Source organism: Rhinoderma darwinii, chromosome 3, assembly GCF_050947455.1.
Source record: "Rhinoderma darwinii isolate aRhiDar2 chromosome 3, aRhiDar2.hap1, whole genome shotgun sequence".
Classification (NCBI taxonomy): domain Eukaryota; kingdom Metazoa; phylum Chordata; class Amphibia; order Anura; family Rhinodermatidae; genus Rhinoderma; species Rhinoderma darwinii.
In genome coordinates, this window is record NC_134689.1 from 79,112,127 (window position 1) to 79,138,356 (window position 26,230).

At 40.0% G+C, this 26,230-nt stretch overlaps 1 protein-coding gene across 1 annotated transcript in view; it reads left to right on the plus strand.

The window, feature by feature from the left end:
• Positions 1 to 26,230, plus strand: part of SLIT3 (slit guidance ligand 3) — a 761,836-nt gene that overhangs the window by 543,763 nt on the left and 191,843 nt on the right. The window contains exons 8-9 of the mRNA XM_075856411.1: positions 7,135 to 7,298; positions 21,964 to 22,105. Of these exons, the coding sequence (XP_075712526.1) occupies positions 7,135 to 7,298; positions 21,964 to 22,105 (306 nt within the window). The remainder of the gene's footprint in view (positions 1 to 7,134; positions 7,299 to 21,963; positions 22,106 to 26,230) is intronic.

The following is a 26,230-nucleotide window of genomic DNA, read 5'->3' on the forward strand; positions in this document are numbered from 1 at the left end:
GAAACCCTGATTTCATTGATGTGTCACTTGTCAATATGGTGTAGTTTTCATAAAATCACAGTTTATTAGATTCAACGTGAGCCGAGCCAGTTCTCCTAATGAATGCACGTGTTAATTCTGGAGTCCTCCATATGCATTATATGCGGGATAATCCCACCCACCACCGCTGATTGACAACTTTCTTCTCTATGCACAGCATTATGGAGAAAGCTGTCAATCCGCAGCATGGGGAACCCGCTGCGCTCAGCTTGTGCTGCAACTGGTAAACGGCAATTTTATGAAAACGACACCATGTTGACAAGTGACAGACCCCTAGGGCAGCATAAATCTGGTGCCAGATTCCCCTTAATCATAAAGAACAACATCAACCACCTCTCACATACCTCTTCTCATGTACTGTGTGTGAATATATATATATATATATATATATATATATGTATGTATGTACGTACGTACGTACGTACGTACGTACGTACGTACGTACATATATTCGTATATACATACATACATACATATATTTTTGCTGGTTATCACTTACCACTCGACCAGGCAACAATATCTTGCTATTGAGAGCAGAATAAATTGGCTCTTCCTCCATGCAAGCAAAACACACAGAAAACATATTTTAAAAGTGTGGAAGGCCCTGAAGACTCCCCCCTAGCTTTTTAATAAACGTTATTACGTAGTGACGGCACGTTGGCATCACAGAACATCGCTAGGTCATCGTGGAGATGGAGGCAGCGGCTGGAGCCTGGGTGGGCCTGGCCCAGGGGCGTAGCTAACAGCTCATGGGCCCCGATGCAGAGGCCTTTCTTGGTCCCCCCACCTTCTCATGGCTGATGGCCCTCAGCTTCAGCTCCATCGCTTGGTCTCCTAAGGGACATCAATGCAGCACTAGCAGCCAGGGGCTTAATACGTCAAGGGAGACAGCATATCTATAGCATTACAACACTATATCACGGATAGGATTAAATACAGTGGCTCAGCAGACTTTATCACATATGATAGGCTTAGCTATAAGGCCAAGCTCACTGACATTGCAGCTCCAGCACTGGAAACACGAAAGGTAAGTATAATAATTGCTTTGCTTTTTTATGTGTTTGTGTTTGAGTTTTTTTACAGGTTTGGTTGTTTCAGATTCGAAGACTACTTTGATGATGGCATTTTTTATTTTCAATAAATTGGTTATCGAGGATTGTGTGGGTTTTATTTATTTCAATAACTGCTGCTATGTTATGTCTAGCTGGTTATGAAAAATGGGAGGGACCCCATTTTTTATAACCAGCCAGATACAACATAGCAGCCACCTAGCATTACCAGGGTGGTAAGGCCTACTTTTTTTGTGCTTTCCCAGCCTAGTAATACTAGCCTGCGGCCGCCCCGGTGCCCGACCATCACTACATATGGTCGGGTACTGGATCGCACCTGGCTCTTCCTGGTATCCCTGGTGGCGGTGGGTACCTGGGTAATAATGGAGGTTAGCCTATGCATCGGCTAACACGAAGCCCGCCTTAGCAATGGATGCCGTCAATCAGCCAGTGGCCATTACTAAGGCAGTAGTAATAAAGTTTAAAAAAAACACAAAGACATAGAAAAAAATATTTAATTGAAATTAAAAAAAAACACACACAACCCTCGTTAACCATTTTATTGAAAATAAAAATAACAGTCATCGAAGTAGTCCTCGAATCCGACGTAGTTGAACATCTGAACTTGTAAAAAAAAGCACAAACCCCCCAAAAAAACATTAGTAACACGTGGTAGGCTTAGATACAGGGCCCATGTGTGTTCCTGTCTGATGGGCCCTTTATCTAAACATACCACATGGTAGGCTTCGATACAGGGCCCCAGCAGACCGTAATCTTATACAGTATAAGATTACTGTCTGCTGGGGCCTTGTATCTAAGCCTACCATGTGGTAGGCTTAGATACAGAGCCCATCAGGCAGGATCACATATGGGCCATGTATCTAAGACTAGCATGTGGTTGGCTTAGATACAGGGCCCATCAGGCAGGATCACACAAGGCCATGTATCCAAGCCTGCTATGTGGTAGGCTTAGATACGGGGCTGCAGAAGACAGTAATCTTATACAGTATAAGCCAACTGTTTGCTGGGGCCCTGTATCTAAGCCTACTATGTGGTAGGCTTAGATACAAGGCCCATCAGGCAGGATCACACATATGCCCTGTACTTTCCATGTGCTCGGCTTAGATACAGGGCCCATGTGTGATACTGTCTGTTGGACCCTGTATCTAAGCCTGCCACAAGGTAGGCTTAGATACAGGTCCCCAGCAGACAGTTATGTTATACTTACCCTCCTCTTCATCGGCTCCAGGTGCAGTGGAGGTCCTGACGCCATCCAGCGTTGCGATGTTGTGCACAGCATCATGACGTCAAAGACCTCAGGACCTCTGCTGCGCTGGAAACGAGTAGGGTAAGTCTAATGTTACTACAGTAACAGGGGCCCATGTAGTTTATTACATAGGCCCCAGTCACTATAGTAACTTTTAACAGATGTAGTGCGGGGGGACATGGTTACAGGGCCCGGGTGCAATTGCAACCGCTGCGACCCCTATAGTTACGCCTCCAGTGGTTTTGGCGGGCTCCTGACGGAAGAACTCCTGTACTGCCCTGATGTACCTATGCACTTAATACAAAGCAAGTTTAATGCCCAGTACCATGTGAATTACTTGTACGTTGCATGGTCCCTAAAGGTTTAATATATGGTTACCTCAGCAAGTTATTCCACTCAAGTGGTCCTAGAGCACCTTTAAGAAGTATCTAGTTATGTGCAAAAAAATTATATTGTGTAGGACTCGCCAGTTGATGTGCTGTCCTAATATACGGTTTATAGTTTTCATCTCCAGGTAATCCAGTTTGGACTGCCCAGTATTCAGGCTGTACATCAATCACATAATGAAGGAAGGAAGACTGAGAGAGGGCTCTACCTCCTAGTCTCCAGCATTCAATAAACAATAGGAGCTGCAGCGCGAGGTCCTACATTATATACGGGAGCCCATGATATAGAGCATGCACTCCTCTCTTTCGTCATATGAGTAACATGCAGCATAAATACGGGGCATAAGTGGTATAAGATATGTGGATAATACTGGTCTGAATTTCAGTGATCTTTAGTACATGAGAATTTTCTTGTGCCCAAATCTGTGACTGTAAATCCCAAGTCCAATGTGATCTCCTTTCGATTCCGCCTCTATTTTCTTCCTTGTCCTACTATCTGTAATTCCTCCCCCTTTATCCCCCTAAAGGCCTCTGGTTTCATTGTTCCCCATCTTTCTCTGCTCCTGTGTATTACACTATGATAAGTATTGGCTACTCCATCAATAAATTCATTTCTTCAACTTTCTTAAGCTGGCCATATACCGGAGATGAAATCGGACAAGCACACGTTTATGGAAGAGACCAGAAAAATAGCTACCGTATTTGTCCGACAGCTATCTCAAGTATATAGTTGGCTTTGCACAGTAACTGTTCTTTCAACAGTTATATACCATGTTCTCCGATTATACCATAACACTACACCATGACTCTTATTAAGAATGATGCTTGTTAAAAATATAAATACATTACCACCAGAGATACTCTGTGAGGAACAATGCCTCTTATCATTTTCAGAATAACAAGCATTATTTGTAAGCAGAAAAAAAATGGCAATTCACATTTAATTGAAATGTGAATGGCGCCTTTGAATTTCCTTTTGTGGAGTTATCATTTAAACGATAAATATACTTGTTCTTTGGAGATGATGTGTAATTTATATTTACCTCCATGTTCCTCTTTCTTGGCTGACATTAATAGTAGTCAGAATTAATATAAGTGATTAAGTAGAAGGATTTTTTTCCTTTGTTCTCATTAATGTTCAGTAATATTCATCCAGCCACCTCACATCGATCAATCACATCTGTCCGTTTCCAGTACTGAGTGTCTGCTGCCATTCTTCCTTTAATTTTGAAGATGGGCTTTTGTACATAGACTAATCCTGCTTTGCTGTAATTAAAGGAGAAAACAAAAGCTGAAAATCATACATGGGGTTTTTAAAGCATAGCACTGCCGTTGAATTCAAGGAGACACATCAGCACCAAGCCATTCTTAAATATTTTATGAATAAATGCAATTGAGATTTTATAAACCACAGCTATCTCCGAAAAATGTAATTTCCTGTAAAATATTATATCAGTTTGAACGTTAATGGAACCTATTAAAATTATGCGTACTCTGCTTTATTACCAGAACTATTAACATTGGTGGGACCTTGTACATCAATGCCATGAGCTATGTGCATGAACACATATGGGTATATATAATCATAGAACAAGTGTAAAGACAAAGGCATGCTATCTTTCACCTATTCCTTGTCCTCTAGTGAGAGCTGTGCACTAGACAGCAATGCCTATTGTAAATGTTGCCACTCAGAGGCACGATCAATGAAAATCCACTAATTATCATTACGTCTTGCAGACGAGCTAATCGGCAGAATAATTGGCCAGTGTAAACGGGGCTCAATGGCACAAAGTAGTAAGCCGGTTTGTCTCTATACAGAACAGCCTCAAGTTCTTCCTGGATGGGAAACCCTTGACATTATAAATCTACCTTTAAAGTGATTGTGGAATAAAGATGGCAACAAGTCACTTTTCTAAACTGTATGCACAACATAATCCAAGAACTCTTAAGGGGAAAATCAATCATCTACATTTGATCTTTTCAAGCAATGTTTCATCAAATATGTTTCTTCCTGACTTGGAATCTCATGGGTGGAATCACTCAATGATATCTTATTTTAGTGGGAAAGCGTATCTGAGTTGTGCTACCATATATATATATATATATATATATATATATATATATACACACACACATTTTCTTATATGCACTCTATAACTGAGGAACATTGCATAGTAACAGCCCATGTGAGTTGGTGACTACCTGTGGTCATCATATGTGGTGGTCACCTTGCTGTAAGAAGTAATTCATATTTTGTGTACACAATAGTGTTTACAGACCTATTACTTTCTCCCAGTCCATCCCTGTTTGGCGAGTCATGTTTCCTCCTCTTTCATTAATTCACACAGCACTAAGCAATAGAGGCAAACATTTCCTCAAACAGAAGCCAGCAGAAAAAAAAAATAATAGTCCAAAAAGTCAGTTCTATAAATAAGGGATCATGGAATCAACATGGGGCAGATTTATTATTCACTTTGCGCCTCTGTTCCGGCGTTTTGTGCACCTATTGTCTTGGCGCATATATTTACTAATACAAGCAAGAAAGAACATTGATTTGTGACATTCTCACCACATCTGGTCACATATTTAGAATATGGCAATGGATTTGTTGAGTCATAAAATGTGCCAGTTTTATCACTGGTGAGTGCCTATTGTGTGGTGCAAAATACTGATCTTAAGTATACCACCATAGGTAAAAGGTGGATATTGCATTTTTTTTTAAAAAAACAAAATAATAAAATAAAAAATAGACAAAAAAATGTGGTGCAACGTTTTGTTTTTTCCCCAATGCATCTAAAATGAAAGGTGCAAGCAACTTTGAAAAAACTATTAATTAAAAAATATAATACCATTTTGTGCCTATGGCTGCTTTGCAAATCTATGCGTCTTCATTGAAAAATACTACAAACAAACCTGTATAGTTTGATCCTCTAATCAGATATCCTACACATTGGTTCCTTAATTTGTGTGACACCAACATTCAGGAGCGAGTTAAGCATCTCGGGATAGATGACTACACAGTGCTTGTTTGTAGTCTGTAACCATGGAGATACATAGCCCTGCATAGGAGATGTAGACACAAAACAGTAAGATATGTTTAAGTAAGACTTTTGGGAAACTTTTACAATTTTACCCATTACAGCAATTTTTGCAAAAAAAAAAAAAAATGCTTGTGAAGATGTTCAGAGCCTTAAATTTTAAATATTAACCTTTTGGTAAAACTTTCCTTGCTTATAACGCCACTTAGTATATGTGACAATTGTAGAACAATATTTGCAGTGACTTAACTTGACTATAATGTATACATTTCTTAAACGTCGTTTTATGCTTACAGTGTTTCTGTTCTAGACTTTAAATACTAAATCCTTGTAGGGACAATCTAGCAAAATCCTGGAAAATAAGCTGTGCGGTAAAGATAAACTTTTCGCAGCAAAATGCAGGACAATTTCCTGTGAATTAGCAGTACAGGTCTGTCACTGCTCAATCCATTTCATGTTGTTAGCTAGTATTGATCCTGTCTCAGTGATTAGAACTGGCAGGAATTAGTTTGCATTGATCTGCTTTCGTGTTTTTTCATTGTTGAAGCAGATTTATTTATGGGAAACACTGCACTGTATCCATTTTGTTAATAGAGAATGTCCTGCTGTCTTTGCAGCTGTGGAGCACTGTTGTTTTGAAAGAGGGTATTTTTTAACTGAATGAGGCAGTAGCGGTATGGCATCAGCATTTTTCCTATGATTAGATGCAATCACCTTATGTTCATTGCGTTTTCTTTTCTAGAGGTTTTCATTATCATTTAGTCATGTCGAATATTTTTTTAGTCATGTTTAAGAGTGGTTGGTAATCAAAAATATATTATAAATTGTAAAATGTATCTGTTTAGGGTTGTACATAGGGTTTTAGAGTTGGTTTCTAAGCATATCTAGTAATTATTTGTTTTCTTTATGGCATATTAGTAAAAAAATGGGGGGAAAAAAGCTTCCATTTGCTCACAGATCCCCACCAAATATATAAATAAGATATTTACCTATAATTTTCTTCCTTCACCTCCTGAGACTTGTGGTTGTCCTATCTTAAGCAGTCCAGAAAGTGTGGTTGTCAAGTAATCATTACATGCCTTCAGATTGCCATACCGTGCTCACACAGCTAAGATGACACAATAAACCCATGCCCTGTAATACTAGTGTAGTTCGTGGTAAGCTACATTATTATACAACATCAGAAAAAGTACATATGGTGCTTTGTTGTAAGGATATCTTTACAAAGTCAGAAGCTAGATTCAGTACATTGCATATTTTATTTCATGCTAGAACAAAATACTAATCGCATATTAAGCACCTCTATCAGTAACATGCTGTAATATTCATATTATTTGTTCTTCATTCTTTTTCAGACGTCTTCACTCCAACTACTTGTACTGTGACTGTCATCTTACCTGGTTGTCGGACTGGTTGCGTCAGAGACGAACTGTCGGCCAGTTTACCTTCTGCATGTCTCCTGTGCACCTGAGAGGCTTCAATGTAGCGGATGTTCAAAAAAAAGATTTTATTTGCACTGGTAATTACATTATGGAACTATATAAGACCTGTTATAGCGTTTATCTGTATTACATAGTAACGTAAGTTATGAGGTTGAAAAAAGACACAGGTTCATCAAGTCCAACCTATATTCCTACCTTCTTGATCCAGAGGAAGGCAAAAAAAAAACAATGAGGCAATTGCCAATTGCCTCATTAGTGAGAAAAATATCTGTATCAACGACCCATCTTCAGCAGTCTAGTAGAAATAACTTGTAACAAGCCACTCTTGAACATGTTCAGTGAACCAACCATCACAACATCTGATGGCAGCAAGTTCCATAGTCTCACTGCTCTTACGGTAAAGACACCCAATCTTTGATGATAGTGAAACCTTTTTTCCGCAAGCCAGAGAGGATGCCCCCTTGTCACGGTTACAGTCCTAGGTATAAAAAGATCATAGATATAAAATGTTCATAGGTATAAAAAGGGCACTGGTACTGTCCAATGATATATTTGCACCATATTGTAGTAATTAGTTCGCCCTTAATCCAGTCCCCAGTTTTAGCATTCTCAATTAAAGTATAACCCTTTTAATGTGCACAGTAACAAATGCCATTGAAAAGTCTGAATTTAAAGAGGCTCTATCACCACATTATTAGTGCCCTATCTTCATAATGTGATCGGCGCTGTAATATAGATTACAGCAGTGTTTTTTATTTAGAAAACTATCATTTTTGACTGAGTTATGACCTATTTTAGCTTTATGCTAATGACTTTCTTAATGACCAACTGGGCGTGTTTTACTTTTTGACCAAGTGGGCGTTGTACAGAGAAGTGTATGACGCTGACCAATCAGCGTCATACACTTCTCTCCATTCATTTACACAGCACATAGTGATCTTACTAGATCACTATGTGCAACCACATACACACACATTAACATTACTCAAGTGTCCTGACAGTGAATATATATCACTACCAGCCAGGACGTGATGTCTATTCAGAATCCCGACACTTCGCTAACGTTTGTGGTTGATTTACATCACAGCAAGCGTAGTCTCGCGAGATTACGCAGTAAACTGTCATTTAGTCTCATTTTAGTGGGAGATGTTGCTAGAAATTAGTGACAGTGTCACTGTAGAGATGCCATTTATGAAAACATGCATCATCGATAGGCTCCTTCCTGCCATTGAGTATATAAAAAATATGTATAAATGGTTGTCATGAACTAAGCGTATGTGGACCCACTAGGCCGCTCCGCCGTAGGGGAAAGGCAGCTGACCAACTCACAGTCTATGCATAAAATCTATGGTAGGAGTGTAGCACAAGGGTACCTGGGATAGTCCGGATGGCGGCAAGGGCTCTGGCACAGATGTGGCTGGAGGTGGTGGGTGGTGCCAGACAAGGTGGATGGTATCCGGGATGACAGGCAACAGCAGACATGGAGTATTCCAGCAGGCGGAGCAAGGCACGGCTCTGGTACTATACAGGCTCGGGAACAAGGCACAGCATGGGATATAGTAGCAAGGACAAGGGAACACTGGGAGCAGGAAAACAATAAGGGATCATTTGCAATACAGACATGGGAAAACTACAACAATGTTCAGGCAAGGAGTGGAAGGGCAGGGCCCTTTTTATAGTCCAGGGTGGTCTGGAAAATATTTAAACCATACCAATTTGTATGTCCACTATAATTACCTATTTTAATAACAATTTAATTTTATTATATTAGTGTATTGTCTGTTCTTGGGCAGACTCATTGTCATTTTGAGACATCAGACATATTGTATTTTTTGGCTTAGATGTTTTTTTTTTAGAAAAGTTCATAATGGTTTTGTGTTGATAATTAAAAATAGGGACACTTATTTGTAAGGACAAATTCATTATTGCAAGACAACAATCCTTGCTACACACACTTTAATCCCATCATATCTTAAGCCTCTTCCGTAACTGCGATTCCGTACAATGGGAGTTACGGAAACAGCATAGCTCAGCGAGCTACACTGTTTTCTTCTTCATGGTCGGAAATCACACGCTCCAGCTGCAACACAGAGCAGTAAGACGGGGTTTAGGGGGCCCCGTTCTAGAGATAGGTGCGGGTCCCCAAGGTGGGACACGCATCTTGACATTTATGACATATCCTGTGGATATGTCATAAATGTCCCTGATGGGAAAACTCCTTTAAGGCGACCTTCACACACACACATTTTTTTTTTTTAAGCAAGTTAAACTGCATCTAAAAACGCCAGCATTAATAAGGCCAGGATCACACACACACACACACACAGACACACACACACACAGACACACACACACACACACACACACACACACACACACACACACACACACACACACACACACACACACACACACACACACACACATAAACACAGTTATGGTGCAGCTTTGGGGCATTTTTTCTGAGCCAAACACAGAAGTGGACATGAAAGAAAAGAGATGCATCAGTCTTTTATTTATACTTGTCCTTTCTTTTGGATCCACTTAAAAAACGGAGGGAGAACTGGCATAAAAACTGCCTCAAAACTATGTGTGTGATCCTGGCCGTAATTGTAACATGCGGTTTCTATGGCATTTTCAATTTAGTGTCATTTTGTACGTGCTTCTTTTTCTCACATTTTTGAAGTCCTATCGAGAAGCCTATGGAAAAACACCTGAAAAAACACCATACCAGAGCATGCTGCATTCAGAAAAACACCACAGATCAAAACGCAGTTGTATGTAGTGCATTTTATATTTTACTGTAGACTTTAATGTAACATGTGGCCGCACTTGAAAAAACAATTAAAAAATGCTGTTAAAAACGCCACAAAACGCTGTGTGTATATCAAGCCTAAATAGACCATTAATGGATGAGGCCATGAAGGGTGGTCATTAAAAACTGCATGACTATAGAAAGTCCAATTATTTTTTAACAAAATTTGCCTCTACTAATCTAAATAGTCGAAATATATTCATGTTGAGTTTCATCCAAATATATATATATATTTTTTTTTTTACCAATCCTGAAATATATTTTTTAAGCTAAGTACATTTTTATTTAACAGTCCTGTTTGGCTCTGATAATAAAAAATACTGTTCCGCAATATACTTTTCTGTACCGGTCATCTTATCCACGTGCTATACCCTAAAAAGTCTGGCCATATAGTATTATATGCGTGTAATGATTGCTATTCCATCCACGCCAATCTGCAGCAGTGAAACCAATTGCATATGTATGACTGTATATGAAATACATTTAGCACCTCTCCTGCTAGATTTCATAAGTTTAAGAAGTGATAATGCACATTTCAGAAACCATGTTTATTCATGTGTTACTCAAGTTCCACTACAGCTGATTTCAGGCTTTTTAACTGTGTTTAGAAATGGAGCCAAAACAATTAATATGTCATGGTTTTTCTCCTTTTTTTTGTTTGCATTTAGTCCACAAAATATTGACAGATGAAAAGAGAGATGACCATTGGTTACAATCTGTTATAGCTAATGGAAATTCAAACACACAGACACCAGCTCTCAGTGGAATCCTTTGACATTTTTCAAAAGCAGGGACTGAGCTCTCAGTAATTCTCTTTTCTTTTGTCAAGAGACCTTGCCCCTTCATGTACAGTCAGCCACTGGCAATTTTCATTTTCAACTTCTGCTTTTAGAAAATGCATCTGCATATAAAACTCTTGACATTTAGAGGCTAAATGCATCTATATACTATTCTAAAAATGCAGTGTGGTGACATAGGTGAGAAAAGGTGGGTAATTTAAAAAAAAAACACAGCATGGTTATTATAATATAATGTGCACTTCTTTATTTCAGTAGATGTGTACATGTGTATTTCTTACTTTATAGGCTAAATGGAGCCTGGCATGTTTCCATCTCTACTCCTGCTGTTTAGCAATTCTCTTAAAGCGTAAGCAGAATAACACTATTTCGGTCTAATATATGACTTGTATAGAAGCAGCAGCAGAATGGAGGAAATGAAACAGCAGTAATGAGCAGTGTAGCTGTGAATCTAGCACTGGGGTAATAGAGAACACTTACTAGAAGCTGCAGCAGCGTCTCTACCTCTCTTTCTGTTCCTGCTACCTCCCCCTCCCCTCTCTGTATAGACTACTATAGGCAGCTTTAACCTGATTTCTTAGTGAATCTTAGAATCCGTCTCCTCTCTGCTCTATCGATTCAATGGGTAAATGAGTGTATGAAAATTTGAGGGGGGGGGGGGTGAGTCTGCTACATGGAAAAAGCATTTTTTTCTGTAATATGTTACAATCTTCTTATTTTCACTTAAACTATTGATTTATGAACACAAAAATAAAGGATAGGTTCATTTTGACTAGCGTTTTCGAGGCTTAAAGCGACCCTCCTTTCCCTGGCCAATCCAAAAACAAAGGGAGTGCGTTTGACTCAGTCTGTGAAGTGCTGTAGCCATTTTGGGACTACACATAGAGGACACCAAAGCGGCTGATCCACGGCAGAAGGGCACAACCAGAGGGCCCAGGTAATATAACTTAATTTACTCCGTCACATTTATAATTTTGTCCTGGGACGGAGGGTCGCTTTAAATCTTACAAAATGTCTCGTTTATAGATTAAATGTGTGGATGTGATCACAACTTTATTTTTGCATAAAATGTTTTGTTGCAAAGTAATAGATTGCACACAGATGTCAATTCCTTGTTTATATTATTGGGGGGGGACGGGACAGCACCATGGGTAAAGGCCCTTGCCACTATAAGGCTGACATTAGGTAGAAAAAGTCTTGGCTCCAGCCAGGCAGACCTTACCATTCCCAAAGACACTGGATTAATAAGTTTTTAGCCTAGTGTCCATAGGAGGCAGACATGACCTGATTCTCAGGTCTGCTGCTATTTTTTTTAATTTTAATTAAATTTATTTATTTCCTCTCCTTTTGGCTGCAGTTGCCGGGAAACCAGGCAGTCCTCTGCATTGAATTTCCCTCATTGAATTTCCCTCTTCATGTAGAGGGCCAGTTACCCAACTATATACGCAAGGTCACTGAAGAGGTGACCCTGTGCACATCCTAAGATGCCAGAGGATGAGTATGAGAGATTACCCCTTCCTCTCCACTCCTCACACCAAATTGCCTTCCCCTCCAGTGGCTTGTCATCTCAACGGATGCCAGTCTGTCCGTGTGGGGTGCTGTTTTTGCCCTACACATGGTCCAGTGCACCTGGTCAGCAGAATGTCCTTCTTACAGATCAATCTTCTGGAACTGAGAGCAATCTTTGTCGCTGCTTTCCAAGGTCACCCGGTCTTAACCTGTTTAGATTCCACGGCGATTACCTGTATGAACCCACCAGGGTGGCACCAGGAGTCTATCAGTTTTGTGGGAGTCCTCTCAGATTCTTCTATGGACAGAGAATCTTGTACCAGCATTGTCAGTGGTCCACATACCAGCAGGGGATAACTGTGCCGCAGACTTCCTAAGATGGGAAAAACTGGAACCAGGAGAGTGGTCGCTTCACCCACAGGTGCTCCATCATCTTTGCCAGAAGTGTGGCATACCAGACATTGATCACTTGCCAGGGTGAAGGATCCAGGGCATTCCTGCAATCCTGGAGGTGCTGAACTGGCCTTGCCGGGCCTGGTACACGACCTAATCTACTTGCTTTCGGATGCTCCCTTGCCTCTTCCAACTTGACTCGAAATCATTTACCAAGGTCCGCTATTTAATCGCACTTTACATTGGATGCTTTGAATGGTGTGTTTGTTGAATCTGAAGTTCTGAGGGCCTGGGGTCTCTGAACCGGTTATCCAGACCATGTTGAAGTCCAGAAAGCTTCAATCAGCCAAGGTGTACCACCGGACCTGGAATGCTTATTTTTACAGATGTTAGCAGTTTAGTATTTTTCTTATGATATATTCTACACCTAGAATCCTGTCTTCAGGTCTCGACCCGGGACTTGGATTGTCTTCCTTTTAAAGACTACCTAGGTCCTAAAATCAAATTTACATGTTACCTTTAGCCTGCTTCCGTCTTTTTAGCATCGCCGGTTTTCTTTTTTTCCTGCTCCCCACCATTCCTGAGTTATTGTCTCATGTTCTTTTAGCGTTTGATATGCAAATTCACTGTAGTTAGCCAACTAGGCGTGAACTACAGTGAATCTCCCCTGGTGGAGCTACATTCCTAGCCTCTGATGCTGTACAATCAGCACAAGGCAGCTTATGAAAAATGTGCTTAATGAGAAGTCTTCTCGCAGCATGGTCTCGCAAGATCACGCTGAGCAAGGCATGTTATAAGCTGTAGATGGCTCCATCCAGTGAATTTACACATTGGGCGCCAAAACAACTGTGGACAATTACTCAGAAATGGTGGGGAGCAGGAAGAAAAGGAAAATGTAGATAAAAACAGAAGAAGCGGGCTAAAGGCAACATTTGTAAATTAGATTCCAGAATCTAGTGACAGGTCCTCTTTAAGGGTCAGGTTCTAACTTTGTCCATTCCTTCTTTCTCAACGGGCTTTGGCCCTTCGTTCTCAGGTGACGTATTTCCTACAGGTGTGATCCATGCCGTTCCTCTATTTAGACATTCTACTGAGCCTTGGGATCTTAAGGTGGTTTTAGAAGCAATTCAGACTGCTCTTTTTGGACCCTTACGGGACATACTTCTGGGAAAGTTGCCTTTGTGAGGGCTGTCACTTCAGTTTCGTAACTGGCTATCTTGCCCTGCAAGTCACCATTTTTGGTCATCTACAAGGATAAGGATAAGGTGCCTTTCCAGCATTTTCCATCCTTCCTCCCTTATTTCTGACTTTCCCCATCTCATCCGATGCTTAGGCTTGATGTCGTGACAGCTGTCCGCATCTCTCTGGGCACTTGTCGTTTCAGCGCTCTAATGCTCTTTTGTTGTTCCTGAAGGACCAAGCAAGAATTTTGCGGCGTATAAGGCCGCCATTTTACTTTACATTGGATTTGATCTAGGATTTTTAAATCCTAGTCCGGTCCAAGGGTAAAGTTCTTCTCCTTCAGGTTACTGCCCATTCTAAAATGGCTCTTGGTGCCTTCTGGGAGGTCAGGCATCAAGATTCAGTTTCTAAGGTCGTCAAGGTTGCGTCCTGGGCTTCAGTGCCCACTTTCACCAAGTTTTCCCAAATTCATTATTTTGGTCTCTTCTGATGCCAGTCTTGGTCACAAGGTGCTGTAGGCATGGCTGTGTTTTTATTCTTTAAATTTTCTCCCACTCCTTGGGACTGCTTTAGAATGTCCCATGGTGCTCTGTACCCAATGATATAAACCAGATAAAAAAATTTTGTTCCACTGAATAATTGGATTTTTGTACTTACCGTAAAAACATCTTCTCGTTATATTCATTGCGGGATACAGATCCCATCCTCTTTTGGTTTGCACTAGGCATGGGACCTGTTGTTCTGCCGTTTGGTTGTTTTTTTCCCCCGGGGCCATGGACACTGCTCTGTGGGAAGGGTATGGCATTCCTGGGCAGAGTCAAGACTCTTCCTACCGAGTGCCTCCTTTCTAGTGGCAAGGGGCCTATACCCAGGATGCTGTGTCCCCCATTGAATATAATGAGAAAAAGATTACGGTAAATACAAAATTCTTCAGAGGATTGAAGCAACCAGAATGAATCCAGTTTTCTGATTTTTGTGTTGATCGGTTTGTTAACTAAGCTGGACTGAGAGAGAATTTTTTTTTAAGAATTTGTCTGAGCAATTGCAGTTTTTGCTTTAATAAGGACCATGCCACATAATCTATGATTTTGCAGTTTCATTTAAATTACCAGTGTAATCATAAATTACATAAATAATTCTGAACACAAGGACTGGTTTATCTTTCTAACCATAAATGTGTTGTCATCATTGTTACGTTATACATAATCCATACTGCGGATGGAAACTTGAGCTGCTGGACACCTCAGTAGAATCATTAGCAGATTAATTTAAAACCACATTTCTAAGTTTTTTGAGAGGCTTTAGTTTGATTCTCTTTAACCCCTTCAGGACCAAGCTCATTTTGGCCTTCAGGACCAGACCCATTTTTTAAAATCTGACATATTTCACTTTATGTGGTAATAACTCCGGAATGCTTTTACCTATCAAAGCGATTCTGAGATTGTTTTCTCGTGAGACATTGGACTTTATGATAGTGGAAAAATTTGGTCGATAAATTCAATATTTATCAGTGAAAAACACCAAAATTTTGTGAAAAATTGCAAAAATTAGCATTTTTCTAAATGTAAATGTATCTGCTTGTAAGACAGGCAGTTATACCACACAAAATTGTTGCTAATTAACATCCCCCATATGTCTACTTTATATTTGCATCGTTTTTTTGAACGTCCTTTTATTTTTCTAGGACGTTACAAGGCTTAGAACTTTAGCAGCAATTTCTCACATTTTCAAGAAAATTTCAAAAGGCTATTTTTACAGGGGCCAGTTCAGTTGTGAAGCGGCTTTTAGGGCCTTATATATTAGAAACCACCAAAAAGTCACCCCATTTTAAAATCTTCACCCCTCAAAGTATTCAAAACAGCATTTAGAAAGTTTCTTAACCCTTTAAATGTTTCACAGAAATTAAATCAACGTGAAGGTGAAATTTTCAAATTTCATTTTTTTTTTGCAGAAATTCATTTTTAATCTATTTTTTTTGTAACACAGAAGTTTTTACCAGAAAAACGCAACTCAATATCTATTGCCCAGATTCTGCAGTTTTTAGAAATACCCCACATGTGGCCCTAGTGTGGTAATGGACTGAAGCACCGACCTCCGAAGCAAAGGTGCACCTAGTGGATTTTGTGCCTCCTTTTTATTAGAAAATATTTTAGGCACCATGTCAGGTTTGAAGGGCTCTTTCGGTGCTAAAACAGTGGAAATCCACCAAAAGTGACCCCATTTGGGAAACTACACCCCTTGAGGAAATTATCTAGGGGTCTAGTGAGCATTTTGACCCCGCAGGTTTTTTGCAGAAATTATTGGAAGTAGGCCATGAAAATTAAAATCTACATTCAGAAAATGTAGGTTTAGCTAACTTTTTCTAATTTCCACAAGGACTGAAGGAGAAAAAGCACCGCAAAATTTCTCCCGAGTAAAACAATACCCCACATGTGGTCATAAATGGCTGTTTGGACCCACGGCAAGGCTTAGAAGGGAAAGAGCGCCATTTGGCTTTTGGAGCTCAAATTTAGCAGGAATGGTTTGCGGAGGCCATGTCGCATTTGCAAAGCCCCTAAGGGACCAAAACAGTGAAAACGCCAAAAAAATGACTCCATTGAGAAAACTACACCCCTTAAGGAATCCATCTAGGGGTGTAGTGAGCATTTTGACCCCACAGGTGTTTCATAGATTTTATTAGAATTGGGCAGTGAAAATAAAAAAAATCCTTTTTCTTAAATAAGACGTAGCTTTAGCTCAAAATTTTTAATTTTCTCAACAAATAAAGGAAAAAAAGAACCCCAACATTTGTAAAGCAACTTCTCTGGAGTACGGCAATACCCCACGTGTGGTCATAAACTGCTGTTTAGACACATGGCAGGGCTCAGAAGGGAAGGAGCGCCATTTGCTTTTGGTGTACAGATTTTGCTGCATTTGATTTCTGGTCGCTATGTTGCATTTGCAAAGTCCCTGTGGAACCAAAACAGTCCCCTCCAGAAGTGACCCCATTTTGGAAACAACACCCTCAAGGTATTCACCTAGGGGTGTAGTGAGCATGTTAACCCCACAGGTGTTTTGCAGAAATTCGTGTGCACACGATGTGGGAGAGTGAAAATGGGAATTTTTCCTTAGATACGCCAATATGTGGTGCCCGGCTTGTGCCACCATAACAAGACAGCTATCAATTTTTATACGATGTTTCCCGGTTTTAGAAGCACCCTACGTGTGGCCCTAATCTTTTGCCTGGACATTCGACAGGGCTCAGGAGTGAAAGAGTACCATGTAAAATTGAGGCCTAATTTGGCGACATATAAAGTATTGGTTCACAATTGCAGAGGCTCAGATGTGAAATAAAAGAAACCCCTGAGAAGTGACCCCATTTTGGAAACTACACCCCTCAAGGCATTTATTAAGGGGTGTAGTGAGCATTTTCACCCCACGTGTCTTTTCTATAAATGATTGCGCTGCCGAAGGTACAAATTAAAATTTTGCCCTAGATATGCCAATTCATTGTCAAATATGTCGTGCCCAGCTTGGGCCACTGGGGACACACACCTCAAAAATTGTTAAAAGCGTTCTCCCGGGTATGGCAATGCCATATATGTGGACATAAACAGCTGTTTGGGCATGCTGTAGGGCTCAGATCGGTGGGAGCGCCATTTGGCTTTTGGAGCGTGGAATTTGCTTAGTAATAGTTTTGTTTGGAGTATCACTTTTGTTTCCGTTTATAATGTGGGGCATATGTGAGCTGGGCAGAGTACATCAGGGGCATAGTCAGGTGGTATAATAATAAGGTAAAAAATATAATAAAATGATCCATAGACGAGTGTTACGCTGTGACACAATTCTTTCTGCACAGGCCGGTGTCGCACTGATAACTGGCGTCCTTCCTTATTCCCCTTTGTTACACACTCTGCACCTTTGCAGTTTGGGGAATTTTGCTGGGAAGGGTTGTCCTGGTATAATACGGGCACACTCGCTTCCAGCAGATATGTTTGGGCCCTCCCCTTCCTGGTTCCCTAATTTTAGTGCCTTGATACATCGCCTTTTGAAACAGAAGAAATGTTCCCCTCGGGCCGGCACAACTGGATATTTTTCTTTCCTGAATTATTTGAGCCTTAACTTATTTTATTTTTTCATAGACGTAGTGGTATGAGGGGTGTTTTTTACGGGACGAGCTGTAGCTTTTATTGGTACCATATTGGGGTACATGCGACTTTTTGATGACTTGTTATCCTTTTTTTTTGGAGGCAAGGTGACAAAAAAACAGCAATTCTGCCATAGCTTGTTTTTTTTATATACAGCGTTCACCGTACGTTATAAACTACATGTTACCTTTATTCTGCGGGTCAGTACGATTCCGGCGATACCTAATTTATAGAACTTTTTTATAACTTTTTGCACAATAAAATTACTTTTGGAAAGAGAATGTATTTCTTCTGTCGCGATGTTGTGAGAGCCATAACTTTTAAATTTTTTCGTCGATGGAGCGGTGTGAGGGTTTGTTTTTTGCGAGACGAGGTATAGATTTTATAGGTACCGTTTTTGGATACATGCGACTTTTTGATCACTTTTTATTTCAATTTTTGGAAGACGGTGACCAAAAAAACAGTAATTATGGCAGTGTTTTTGAGTTTTTTTTTTACGGCGTTCACTGCGCTGGATAAATAACATAATATTTTTATAGTTCAGGTCAATACGATCGCAGCGATACCAAATATGTATGGCTTTATTATTTTTTTCAAGAATAAATGACTTGATAAGGGAAAAAGGGCGATTGTGTTTTATTTTATTACTTGAAACTTTTATTGTATGTTTTACAACTTTTATTTTTCCTTTTTTTACACTTTTTTTTAGTCCCACTAGGGGACTTGAATGTCCAAATGTTTGTTTGATGTTCTAATACATTGCACTACCTATGTAGTGCAATGTATTGGAACTGTCAGTTGTTCACTGACAGCAAGCCGATCAGGCTCCGCCTCTGGGCGGGGCCTAATCAGCTTACGTAATGGCAGACAGGAGTCCATTGTTAGGGCTCCTGTTGCCATAGTAGCAGTCGCCAGCCTTACCATCGCATGGCAAGGCTGCCGATTTGCTACAAACCTCTAGGATGCAGCGATCACAATGGATCGCTGCATCGAAGGGGTTAATGCCAGGAATCGGGGCTAGCTCCAGTTCCTGGCGATAGATCGGGGTGTCCGCTGTAACATACAGCGGACACCCACTGCTGATGACGCCGGCTCAGCTTCTGACGACGGGGCATAGGAGGATTCCGTTACAGGCTGATCGGGAGGTAAGTATTAGCCCTCCGATCGCCTTTGCAGCCACCGGCAACCCAGCGATCACGTTGCTGGGGTGCCGGTGGCTATAAAGTCCTCACATGCTGCGATCTCTATTGAACGCAGCATGTGAGGGGTTAATCGGCCGGATCGGATGCTAGTTCCGGTCCTGGCCGATACCTCAGGGTGACAGCTGTAACATACAGCTGTCACCCGGCGGTGATGTCGCTGGCTCAGCTCCTGAGCCAGCTTCATCTCCATGACGTACAGTTACGTGAAAAGGCGGTAAGCCACCGGCTTTAATCACGTAAATGTACGTGATTGGGCGGGAAGGGGTTAATAGTGTTTCCATGTAAACATTCCTGACTTCCCTGCTCTTTCATTCCCCAACATTGGTAGTGTTTTAATATTCATGTTTTGGCAAAACTGTATTGAGCTGTTAATATCGCTCTCTCTCTATCTCTCTCTCTCTCTCTCTGACTCTGACTCTCTCTCTCCCTCTTTCTCTATCTCCCTCTGTCTCTATCTCCCTCTGTCTCTATCTCCCTCTGTCTCTAGCTCCCTCTGTCTTTATCTCCCTCTGTCTCTCCCTATATGTATATATACACAAACAGAAATGAGCAGCACTCAATATTCAATTCCAAGTTGGTAGTGGGTGCAGGCAGGTACTCCCGATCCAAGGGATATGGGTAAATATAGAAGAAATCCCACAGCACAGGAGTGCTGTGGGATTTCTTCTATATGCATATATATATATATATATATGTGTGTGTGTGTGTGTGTGTGTGTGTGTGTATATATATATATATATATATAACTTTGCACGTGGGCTAATAAATTCCTGCCTATTTCCTTACTATAGTGCTGCCTATTTCTTTTATATATATATATATATATATATATATATATATATATATATATATACAGTGAAGGAAATAAGTATTTGATCCCTTGCTGATTTTGTAAGTTTGCCCACTGTCAAAGACATGAACAGTCTAGAATTTTTAGGCTAGGTTAATTTTACCAGTGAGAGATAGATTATATAAAAAAAATATCACATTGTCAAAATTATATATATTTATTTGCATTGTGCACAGAGAAATAAGTATTTGATCCCTTTGGCAAACAAGACTTAATACTTGGTGGCAAAACCCTTGTTGGCAAGCACAGCAATCAGACATTTTTAGTAGTTGATGATGAGGTTTGCACACATGTTAGATGGAATTTTGGCCCACTCCTCTTTGCAGATCATCTGTAAATCATTAAGATTTCGAGGCTGTCGCTTGGCAACTCGGATCTTCAGCTCCCTCCATAAGTTTTCGATGGGATTAAGGTCTGAAGACTGGCTAGGCCACTCCATGACCTTAATGTGCTTCTTTTTGAGCCACTCCTTTGTTGCCTTGGCTGTATGTTTCGGGTAATTGTCGTGCTGTAAGACCCAGCCACGAGCCATTTTTAATGTCCTGGTGGAGGGAAGGAGGTTGTCACTCAGGATTTGACGGTACATGGCTCCATCCATTCTCCCATTGATGCGGTGAAGTAGTCCTGTGCCCTTAGCAGAGAAACACCCCCAAAACATAATGTTTCCACCTCCATGCTTGACAGTGGGGACGGTGTTCTTTGGGTCATAGGCAGCATTTCTCTTCCTCCAAACACGGCGAGTTGAGTTAATGCCAAAGAGCTCAATTTTAGTCTCATCTGACCACAGCATCTTCTCCCAATCACTCTCAGAATCATCCAGATGTTCATTTGCAAACTTCAGACGTGCCTGTACATGTGCCTTCTTGAGCAGGGGGACCTTGTGGGCACTGCAGGATTTTAATCCATTACGGCGTAATGTGTTACCAATGGTTTTCTTGGTGACTGTGGTCCCAGCTGCCTTGAGATCATTAACAAGTTCCCCCCGTGTAGTTTTCGGCTGAGCTCTCACCTTCCTCAGGATCAAGGATACCCCACGAGGTGAGATTTTGCATGGAGCCCCAGATCGATGTCGATTGACAGTCATTTTGTATGTCTTCCATTTTCTTACTATTGCACCAACAGTTGTCTCCTTCTCACCCAGCGTCTTACTTATGGTTTTGTAGCCCATACCAGCCTTGTGCAGGTCTATGATCTTGTCCCTGACATCCTTAGAAAGCTCTTTGGTCTTGCCCATGTTGTAGAGGTTAGAGTCAGACTGATTAATTGAGTCTGTGGACAGGAGTCTTTTATACAGGTGAAGATTTAAGACAGCTGTCTTTAATGCAGGCACCAAGTTGATTTGGAGCGTGTAACTGGTCTGGAGGAGGCTGAACTCTTAATGGTTGGTAGGGGATCAAATACTTATTTCTCTGTGCACAATGCAAATAAATATATATAATTTTGACTATGTGATTTTCTTTTTTTTTTTTTTATATATATAATCTAGCTCTCACTAGTAAAATTAACCTAGCCTAAAAATTCTAGACTGTTCATGTATATATATATATATATATCTGTGTGTGTGTGTGTGTGTGTGTGTGTGTGTATGTATATATATATATATATATATATATATATATATATACACGTGTGTGTGTGTGTGTGTGTGTGTGTGTGTGTGTGTAAAAAAAATATATATATAATTTAATTAATACAATCTTGATTAGATTAATACAATAATTCTTAGATTTCAGTGATTGTAAAAAAAAATAAGTAGAATTAGTGTCTGCAGGATATAGGGTTTTCATGATCTCAAATAAAGTCCATAATGTTGAATAGATACTAGAACAGTTTCTGTTCTTACTTATACTGTTTTGTGATTTAACAGGATCCCAAAATGAGCCTCCATCATGCAATGCCAATGCAGTGAGCTGCCCATCTGCCTGTGCCTGCAGCAACAATGTGGTGGACTGTCGAGGGAAAGGACTTACTGAAATCCCAGCCAATCTACCAGAAGGCATTATTGAGATGTAAGTAATCATTTTATTGTAATGTCATTAGCTCTGGCATAGCTTACTCACACGTGAGCCAACTGCACCTCTGTAATTATAGTTTTACAATTATAAAATACTATACAACAAAACACTAATCTAAAAACTGCCTGTCTTCACTTTTTTGTTTAGTGAATATTTTGCTTATTTTTATCTTAATTATAAAAAACATGAGCTAAGAGATGTGTCTTAGCTTATGTTAAACCACGAGATGGACATAATTACAGATGTTTCAATCACTTACTACTATAAAGTAGATTAATTTTATATATATATATACATATATATATATATATATATATATATATATATATATATATATATATATTTTATACTTTGTTTACATATTGGATCAGTATTCAAGGGCTTGCACCCGGGCCGTCTTTACAAAGCAAATATACACAGTGACTTCAATATAATATTGTAGACTGAGTAACTGCAAGATAAGACCAGTGAGATGTAGACCATTTTGTGCTCAATGTGGTGAAAATCACTATAACGCCCACCTCTATATTTACTGTCTTAATGACTTAATTGAAAGAAAAAAGCAAAAAGGCCTTCCGTTTACATATTGTAGTCTTTCCAGTAAGTATTTTCACAGTCACAAAATGCAAAAGGGACATTTTATGACCGTTCCCAAGCAGAGCACAAAGGCATTCTTAATAGAGCGTGACAATCTCATTTGTAGACTATATTCGTGTGACAGCTAAGAATTCTCAATACTAATGCTTAATTTTTTTTCCTTGCCTTAGACTTGTCTGTGTCAGGCTTCGTTCACATCTGCGTTAGGGTTCCGTTCCGACGGAACCCTGACGCAGATGTGAATATAGCCTTATGTTGTTTGAGCTAATAATATTTCTACAAAATTCTACTCTAGCGCACAGGGTAGCAGATGCTAAACCATTTCTACTAATAAAAGATAGCGGAGATAAAATAAATACAACAGTGGTCACAGCACTGTGTGCATATGTCTCTGAGACAAATGTTTTATATCTGTAAAGACTAGGGATGGCTAAACACTATACCAATTAACCCTTTCATGACCAATGGTCATTGATGCCTGTGTCCAGGTCAAATTTTCCATTTCTGATATGCACTTCTTTAGAGGGCAATATTTTTGCAACCGCTTTGAATATCACAACTATTTTCACTTTATTTTTTACAAGTCTTATGAAACTTTCATTTTCTAGATTCGTTTAATTAATTACGTGTTTTTAATTTTTATTATGAGCACACAAATCACAAAAAATGTAAAAAAAACAACACTTTTTTGTAATTTTATATATATATATATATATATATATATATATATATATACACTACCGTTCAAAAGTTTAGGGTCACTTAGAAATGTCCTTATTTTTGCAAGAAAAGCACAGTTTTTTTTCAATGAAGATAACATTAAATTAATCAGAAATACACTCTATACATTGTTAATGTGCTAAATGACTATTCTAGCTGCAAACGTCTGGGTTTTAATGCAATATCTACATAGGTGTATAGAGGCCCATTTCCAGCAACCATCACTCCAGTGTTCTAATGGTACATTGTGTTTGCTAACTGTGTTAGAAGGCTAATGGATGATTAGAAAACACTTGAAAACCCTTGTGCCATTATGTTAGCACCGCTGTAAACAGTTTTGAGGAGCTATAAAACTGACCTTCCTTTGGGCTAGTTGAGAATCTGGAGCATTACATTTGTGGGTTCGATTAAACTCTCAAAATGGCTAGAAAAAGAGAGCTTTCATGTGAAACTCGACAGTCTATTCTTGTTCTTAGAAATGAAGGCTATTCCATGCGAGAAATTGCCAAGAAACGCAAGATTTCCTACAACGGTGTGTACTACTCCCTTCAGAGGACAGCACAAACAGGCTCTAACCAGAGTAGAAAGAGAAGTGGGAGGCACAACTGAGCAACAAGACAAGTACATTAGAGTCTCTAGTTTGAGAAATAGACGCCTCACAGGTTCTCAACTGGCAGCTTCATTAAATAGTACCCGCAAAACGCCAGTATCAACGTCTACAGTGAAGAGGCGACTCCGGGATGCTGGCCTTCAGGGCAGAGTGGCAAAGAAAAAGCCATATCTGAGACTGGCTAATAAAAGGAAAAGATTAATATGGGCAAAAGCACACAGACCTTGGACAGAGGAAGATTGGAAAAAAGTGTTATGGACAGACGAATCGAAGTTTGGATCACACAGAAGAACATTTGTGAGACGCAGAACAACTGAAAAGATGCTGGAAGAGTGCCTGACGCCATCTGTCAAGCATGGTGGAGGTAATGTGATGGTCTGGGGTTGCTTTGGTGCTGGTAAATTGGGAGATTTGTACAAGGTAAAAGGGATTTTGAATAAGGAAGGCTATCACTCCATTTTGCAACACCATGTTATACCCTGTGGACAGCGCTTGATTGGAGCCAATTTCATCCTACAACAGGACAATGACCCAAAGCACACCTCCAAATTATGCAAGAACTATTTAGGGAAGAAGCAGGCAGCTGGTATTCTATCTGTAATGGAGTGGCCAGCGCAGTCACCAGATCTCAACCCCATAGAGCTGTTGTGGGAGCAGCTTGACCGTATGGTACGCAAGAAGTGCCCATCAAGCCAATCCAAGTTGTGGGAGGGGCTTCTGGAAGCATGGGGTGAAATTTCTCCCGATTACCTCAGCAAATGAACAGCTAGAATGCCAAAGGTCTGCAATGCTGTAATTGCTGCAAATGGAGCATTCTTTGACGAAAGCAAAGTTTGAAGGAGAAAATTATTATTTGAAATAAAAATCATTATTTCTAACCTTGTCAATGTCTTGACTATATTTTCTAGTCATTTTGCAACTCATTTGATAAATATAAGTGTGAGTTTTCATGGAAAACACAAAATTGTCTGGGTGACCCCAAACTTTTGAACGGTAGTGTATGTATTTATCTAGATTATATTTGTGTGTGTGTGTATATATATATATATATATATATATATATATACATATACTATACAGCTCTGTAACAATTAGTCTTCTTCTCTCTCCGTCACCCTGGATCGCTGTGTTGGGGAGAGTCAAGAGGGCTATATACTCATGACAGTGAAAAAAATGGCAGTCAACAACGGATCAACTGTCAGTTTTTCATGGCTGTTTTGCCCCAATGTGTCTCAAAATTTGAATCTATTTCTCGGCCGTCTGACCGTTTTTAACTGCCATTTTCCATCCGTTTTTCATGGACGTCAAAAAAATAGATTAATTTTGATCATTAGGGTTTTTTTGTCCCAACCCACTGAAAACACCACAGTTCCCATGTAGATAGTGATGCAGTACCACTGTAGATAGTGCCACGTTGCCCACATAGTGCCAGTGCTCACATAGATAGTACCCACTGTAAAGTGCCACAGTGCCCACATAGTGCCACAGTTCTCCTTGTAGATAGTGCCCACATAGTGCCACACATAGTGCCCATGTAGATAGCGCCACAGTGTACCCTGTAGATAGTGCCAATATAATGCCACAGTGCCCAGATAGTGCCACACACACTGTATATAGCACTCCCTGCAAATAGCACCGCCCCCTGTACATAGTGCCCACCCTCCTGTAGATAGCAACCCCCTCCCTGCAGATAGCGCGTGCTTTATAAGTGTGCTTTTACAAGGTGTGTTTTTGGGGATAATATTTCCCAACAAAATGCGGCAAAAAATTGTATGTTACTACCTTATAAATACATTAGTGCCTCTACAACTGATATTTCTTTTGCAGTTCAGTCACAGTTTTTCTCGTGATATTCCCAAAATTGTTCAAAAACCAGCAAAACCACAAAAAAAAAGCACATGTGAATAAGATTGGGGACGGCAGTAATGGAGAATCTCAAACAGTATATATCCATGAAGTAACAGCTTCAGGATGGATGAAGAAATGTTAGTTTAATCACCAAAAAGTGAGCGACGTTTCGGTTTACATCTGAACCTTTCTCAAAAGTGGCTAGTGTAAATAGGATGTACATACAAATGTACATCATTTAGAGTTTGTGCATACATCATAGTTGTATACTTTCAGCACAAATTGTACAACTATCTTGTGTCAAGTGAAAAGTTGTAAGGTGACCCATAGGTAAAAAGATATAA